The sequence below is a fragment of the Fomitiporia mediterranea genome (genome assembly GCF_000271605.1).
Source record: "Fomitiporia mediterranea MF3/22 unplaced genomic scaffold FOMMEscaffold_16, whole genome shotgun sequence".
In the NCBI taxonomy this organism is placed as follows: domain Eukaryota; kingdom Fungi; phylum Basidiomycota; class Agaricomycetes; order Hymenochaetales; family Hymenochaetaceae; genus Fomitiporia; species Fomitiporia mediterranea.
The window spans coordinates 860,130-866,611 of NW_006760401.1; the positions used below are offsets into that span (position 1 = coordinate 860,130).

Here is a 6,482-nt window from a genome sequence, read left to right on the forward strand (position 1 = left end):
AGAAGGCGTTACCCTCCAACCCATTAGATGGTACGTGTGTTTATGACATATGGGAGTATCTGTTAATGAACACTTTAATAGACGGAGACGATGAATTTGCCGAGTTCCAGACTGCGCCTTCGTCGGCTCCGGTTTCTCCAGCCCCGAGCGCAACACCAGCGAAGCCGAGTGGAAACATCTTTGACGCGCTTGGATCGGTACCACTTGCGGCGTCACAACCACCTGTGCAGGCTGCTGTTCAGCCTCAATTGCAACAGCAGCAAAAGCCAATGCAAGCCATTCCTTTGCAGGGCAATTATGGTGCGGCGATGTCGCCCACAGCGAACCGATCCTCGTTTGTGACTTCTCCACCGATGTCACCGAACGTGTTTGGTGGCTCAGGATCTGGAGTGATGACTCCGATGTCGGCATCTTCGACAGGAACGGGGCCGATGGGGACGCGTCCGGGTGCACAGACGGCCGGATCATTTGGTTCCGTATCAACGACGGCGAAAGCTGCGACAGGGACCGCGGCATCTTCTGCACGGCCGGGATCTTCTGCTGCTGGTGGGTTTGATGACTTATGGAACATGTCGCTTGGGACCAATAAGACGGGGAACAACAATGCGAGTGGAAGCGGATCAAAGTCGATTAAGGACTTGGAGAAGGAGAAGGCACAGGCAAGTATTTGGGGTGGAATGGGTCAGGGACAGCAGCAGCGACCTGGTGCAACAGGCAGCTCGATGGGGCTTGGAAGTACGGGACTCGGGAGTAGTAGCACAGGTGCTGGTACGGGTGGTAGTGCTGGGGGAGATGATGATTTGCTTCTGTGATCCGCGGTCGGGATCTGCCCTCAGGATTGATGGAGCCATATTTATCAGTTCCGAATGGGTTAGTGATATATTGAATGGTCAGATGGGATGTGCGGACGAGTCGGAGAATAGAACCCGAACGGTATTTGGTATACAAGCCGTCGAGCACATGTAGACGTGTGTTCTGTATGATGTGTGATGCCTTGAGGCGGGGGAGATAGTCCCTGTGAGGCTGACTATGCGCGTCTGAACCCCTTTGCTATCTAATAATAGACGGAATATGCATATGGATCAGGCAGAGGAGGGAACACGTGACAGGCGCCAGCGCAAAACGATCTGCAGTTGGCAAGTTGGCGGAGAGGACGGGCTTCGTTTGCCGACGTTTCTGCTGGTATGCGACATCATTCGTCAGATTCCATTCCTCCTTCTGCCAGCCGCCCCGCCATTTAAATACCCGCATTGCATTTCAATGCTCCCCTTAGCTTTCTCTTCCTCCCCCCTCGCTCTTTCTTACCACCCTAACATTCAAAAACGAAAACGAAGAGGAGAAAAACAAATAGAAGTGAAATTGGAGTCTGAAAAGTAAAGAATACAATGCTTAAGAGACTTACGTGCCTTTCGGCACTTGCGGCCCTCGTTCCGCTCAGTGTAGCCGCTCTCTGGCCCCTCCCGCGCAACTTTACCTCGGGCAACGCTCCTCTCCTTCTTGCGAGCAACTTCTCTATCAATGCCTCGTTTGAGAAGCCGGCCGACTTTAGAGATGCCTGCGATCGTACGATGCTCTATCTGCACAACGACAAGCTCCAACCGCTTAACGTTGACCGCGGAGCCTCCCTCGCCGGAAACATGTCATCCTCACCACAACTTACCTCGCTTCAGCTCTACCTTACTGATGCAAGTAATGTGACCACGATTAGCGAGGAGGTTGTGAAACCACCTAAGGAACGCGATGAGAGTTATAGTTTGAATATTCCTGCTGAAGGAGGCGAGGCGAAGTTGACTGCGAACACTACGCTGGGGTTATTTAGAGGGTTGACTACGTTTGGTCAGCTTTGGTATACTGTGGATAATACGACTTTTGCTATTGGTGCGCCTTGGCAGATTACTGACAGTCCGGCTTTCGTGAGTAGCTTCTTCTGTGTTATGTATGCTTCCTTTTTTGCATAACTGATCGGTGTTTGTGTTTGTTTGTGTAGCCGTATAGAGGGTTCATGCTCGATACTGCTCGTAACTAGTAAATAACTTTCTAAATTTGGAATATTGGCATATATTCTGATTTATTTTTATTTAGCTTCCCAGTAGATGATATTAATCGCCTGCTCGATACCATGAGCTGGGTCAAATTGAACCAGTTCCACTGGCATATCGTCGATTCGCAATCATTCCCGCTCAAACTCCCCAACTTCCCAGAGATCGCTAAAGCAGGCGCGTACTCAAACGACTCGATCTACACAGCAGGAGATGTATCCAAAGTCGTTGCGTTCGCTGCTTCGCGCGGTATTGACGTTCTCGTCGAGGTCGATACTCCCGGACATACCTCTGCGATATCGGCTTCTCACCCGGAACACGTAGCGTGTGCGGGTAAGACTCCCTGGGCTACCTACGCTAACGAGCCTCCTGCGGGTCAATTACGTATCGCTTCAGACGATACTGCGAACTTCACTGCGAGCTTGTTGGCAGATGTAGCGAATTTGTTCCCGTCGAGTTTGTTTAGCACGGGAGGAGATGAGATTAACGCGAACTGTTATCAGAATGATGAGGAGACGCAGCAGAGTTTGAGTTCGAGTGGGAAGACTATTGAGCAGGCGCTTGATGGGTTTACGAACGTTACGCATAAGGCTGTTAGGGATGCTGGGAAGACGCCTGTTGTTTGGGAGGGTAAGTTTGTTTCCTGTTAGGATAGTTTCCTTTTCGGATAATTTGCTGATCTTTTATTTTTACTTTTGTAGAGATGGTTTTGCAGCATAACGTGACGCTTGAAAATGACACAGTCGTCATGGTCTGGATCTCATCGGACGACGTCAAAGCCGTTGCAGAGAAAGGCTTCCAGATCGTACACGCTGCATCAGATTACTTCTACCTTGACTGTGGTGCAGGCGGTTGGGTCGGTGCGAACCCCGCAGGGTATGTTTACTTCCTTTTACTATGCAAAACCAAATGGCTGACTAACGACGAAATTAACAGAAACTCCTGGTGCGACCCCTTCAAAACCTGGCAAAAATCCTACTCCTTCGACCCATACGGTAACCTCACATCGGACCAATATCCTCTCGTCCTCGGTGGAGAGTCTCTCCTCTGGACCGAACAATCCTCCCCGGAGAACATGGATTCGATCATTTGGCCACGTGCAGCGTCAGCTGCAGAGGTATTCTGGACCGGTGACCAGCTACCAGGCGGGGTGAACCGCACGAGTTTGCAAGGAGTGCAGAGTGCGTTGCCGAGATTGCATGATTGGAGTTTTAGAACACGGGCGAGAGGTACGAAGACGATTAGTCTTCAACCACTTTGGTGTGCGCTTAGGCCTGGGGTGTGCGATTTGACGGCGTAAGACTGGTTTATAGAGGTGTGAGAGGGAAGACTTGAGAGTTTGTTTGCGTTACTCGACTTTGGTTTTGGATTCCGGAGTCGAAGTTATTTAATAACGTTCTTTATTTGTTATGTTTCCTTTGCTCTGTTCACTTTGCTTATCTATCTACTGGAGGCCTGGAGTACATCTTTCCCTTCCTTTTGTTTTTCTTTTCTTTTCCTAACTAATAGATATTAATATTGCATTACATTGCTTGCTTGATGCTTTGTTACAATGACGTTCGTTACCTACTTGTTACCCTGGATGAATACCTCCACATATGCATACATGCCATCTATCGAAATAGTATGAGTGAGACGAACAAGCTGTGTAGATCGAGCAAAGAGCAAGAGAATGTTGTCATTTAGGTGGTGCGAAGCATTCTTCCCATCGTTCACCAAGAGCAGCGTTTGTGAAGTCCAACTGTGTTGAGAATTGGCAACCGAAGATTGCAGTATTTCGTGGTCGCCATAGCGTGTGGCGATCATCAGGAGGAACCCAGAAGAGCAACTCCCCTTTGGGTCCACGTATCCATTCGTCGTCTTTGTCCAATGTCCAGTCAAAGACAGGATCTATGCCACGAATAACGTAATGAGGGGTCATTCATTAATATTGACTGTTGAAGACAGAAGCTGTCTGCGCACCTTTTACATTCCATATTCTGATTGTACAATCCCAAGAGCTAGAAACGACACGACTTCCATCTGGTGAGAATGCGACGGACCGGACCCAGTCCGTGTGCCCTTCAAAAGGTGCAAAGATTGTCTGTCTACTCTTAACATCCCAGACTCGGATTGTGTTGTCGTAAGAACCCGAGACGACGCGTGTGCCGTCAGATGAGAAAGCAAGTGATACAACTAGTGCGGTATGGTCATCTGAAAGTTTGCGTACGATCTGCCCACTCTTAGCATCCCAGATTATGATGGTGCCAGTACCATCGCCAGAGACGATATTCGTTCCATCACGCGAGAAAGCCACTGAATAAACCCAACTCTCGTGTTCTTTCAAAGGTCCAGAAATGACTTCTCCACTTTTAACGTCCCATACAATGAATGTTCCATCCTCAAACCCAGACGCGGCTCGTACCCCGTCAGGCGAGAAAGCAATAGATGAGATGTCTGGCCCGTCCTGGTCCTTGTCATTCTCAGATAACTTAGAGGTGTAAAGTCTTCTTTGATCGCCCGAAGTTCGACAATTCTTATGGCTATCTTGAGAATCATAGCCAATACAACCCTCATCAGACAAGGAAACAACAGATTCAACGTCTTGTGTGCGCCTTCTAAAAACCCTAGAAACAGAACTAGTCTGTCCACTGTGAACGTCCCAGAATCGGATCGTGCCATCCAACGAACCAGAGATGACACGTGCTCCATCAGCAGAGAACGAAACGGACTCGACCCGGTCTTCATGTCCTTTAAAAGGTCCGGAAACGATCTCTCCACTTCCAACGTCCCAGACTAGGATTGTACCATCTCCAGAGCCGGAGACGACGCGCTCACCATCCGGCGAGAAGGAAATAGAAAGGATCTTTTCGGACTGCTCTGAATGTCCTTTGAAAGGCCCGGAAACTGTACACCCACTTTCTGCGTCCCAGACTCGAATTGTTCCGTCGAAAGAACCAGAGACGACGAGTTTCCCATCGGGCGAAAATGCAACAGAACTTATTGTATCCTCATGCCCTTCGAACTTGTCCAAATTGGCCTGTTCGCCCTCGGCATCCCAGATTCGGATCACAAACCCGTCGCATGAGATAACTCTCGTCCCGTCGGGAGAGAACGCGACGAAGTCCACACCACTATAGTGAGCTTCGTAAGGTCCAGAAACGACTTTCCCTGTCTCAACGTCCCATATTCGAACTGTGTTGTCAGTAGATCCGGAGACAACACGTCTCCCATTGGGCGAGAAAGCAGCACACTGTACTCCGGATGTGTGCCCTCTGAAAGGCTCGGAAATGCATTGGCCACTTCGAGCATCCCAGATTCGAATTGTCGAGTCTACAGAACCCGAGACAATACGTGTACCGTCGTGAGAGAAGGCAACCGATGTGACAGACTCGGTATGGCCCTCGAGGGGTTCACAAATTAGGTGTCCACTCTCGAGATCCCATAATCGTATCGACGAGTCGTCTGAACCAGAGACGATGCGTTTTCCATCATGAGAAAAGGCAACAGAAAGTACTGTTTCTGTATGGCCCGCAAAGCGCACAGATATAGGTTCCTTGCTGTCAATTTTCCAAACCACGATGGTTGTATCGGCTGAGCCAGATACGACATGCTTCCCATCAGGCGAGAAAGCAACCACTAGAATTTCATCTGTATGGCCCTCAAGAGAAACAACCTTCCCACTGTCAACTTCCCAGACTCGAATTTCTTGGGTTTCAGTTCCTGTATCCGAACCAATAGAGACAATGCGTTCAAGGTCAGGCGAGAAAGCACTAGGCAGTCTCCCAAAAGTCTCCCTTTCGAAAGGTACTTCGAAAGGTCCGGAAATGACTTGTCCACTTTCAGCATCCCAAATTTGAATTTTGGTGCCAAAGTAGCCAGCAATACGCATATTGTCAGGCGAGAAGGCAAGAGCATGGAGAGAGCCCAGAAAACCTAACGTCTTCAATAATGGTGATCGTTGCTTCATGCCTATGTGCTCTACCTGCACAATAGGTAGATTAGGCCTTAAGTAATTGTCCGCTATAAACTTCGACTCCAGCGATGCAAGCGGAAGGAATGACACGTAGATATGGGATGTCGATTGTGAAATGCATGGAAAATATACAGTGATTATTCTTCGTGCGTCCCTGAGGAACGCCAGTATGTGTGCATCGTATGACTAGTTGATGGATAAATTAATCCTGGTTCCAATAGTACATATACATACTCACCGAGACCCAATTCATGGCAAGAAGGAGAGCTGGACTAGCAGTATTGGCCTTCTTCAAGAGGCTCATCACCTCGAGCCAATACAGAAATCGTTTGTGAAGGAACTCTAACAACTCGCTCGACAACGCGTCTGAGAATTGTGCCTCGTGTAAGTGTTGGCCCCAGAAGAGACATGCATACTCCATGTATGAAGGAATTTTCTCCTTGATGCGTTCCGAGAGGTCCAAAATTTGATCGTTACGGATGTACGAT

General features: G+C 48.9%; 2 protein-coding genes across 2 annotated transcripts in view; one reads left to right on the top strand and one right to left on the bottom strand.

Moving 5' to 3' along the window:
• The first annotated feature begins 1,311 nt into the window (after positions 1-1,311).
• On the top strand, positions 1,312-3,630 carry FOMMEDRAFT_129311 (N-acetylhexosaminidase). Its single transcript, XM_007271276.1, has 5 exons — positions 1,312-1,913; positions 1,988-2,025; positions 2,083-2,669; positions 2,741-2,915; positions 2,976-3,630. The coding sequence occupies exons 1-5, from the start codon at positions 1,386-1,388 to the stop codon at positions 3,337-3,339; spliced, it is 1,692 nt and encodes a 563-aa protein (XP_007271338.1). The 5' UTR covers positions 1,312-1,385; the 3' UTR covers positions 3,340-3,630.
• Positions 3,631-3,963: 333 nt separating this feature from the next.
• Positions 3,964-6,482, bottom strand: part of FOMMEDRAFT_96412 (WD40 repeat-like protein) — a gene marked incomplete at both ends in the record, with an annotated part of 4,588 nt that continues 2,069 nt past the window's right edge. Inside the window, 3 exons of the mRNA XM_007271197.1 lie at positions 3,964-4,485; positions 4,645-5,701; positions 5,960-6,180. Coding sequence (XP_007271259.1) covers positions 3,964-4,485; positions 4,645-5,701; positions 5,960-6,180 — 1,800 coding nt within the window. The remainder of the gene's footprint in view (positions 4,486-4,644; positions 5,702-5,959; positions 6,181-6,482) is intronic.

What these genes read in the sequence shown, in the direction of transcription:
- FOMMEDRAFT_129311 (XM_007271276.1), top strand. Translation starts at nt 1,386, where the DNA reads ATGCTTAAGAGACTTACGTGCCTTTCGGCACTTGCGGCCCTCGTTCCG. An exon ending in TTACTGACAGTCCGGCTTTC is followed by an intron (nt 1,914 to 1,987) that starts GTGAGTAGCTTC and finishes TTGTTTGTGTAG; the next exon opens with CCGTATAGAGGGTTCATGCT. An exon ending in CTCGATACTGCTCGTAACTA is followed by an intron (nt 2,026 to 2,082) that starts GTAAATAACTTT and finishes ATTTTTATTTAG; the next exon opens with CTTCCCAGTAGATGATATTA.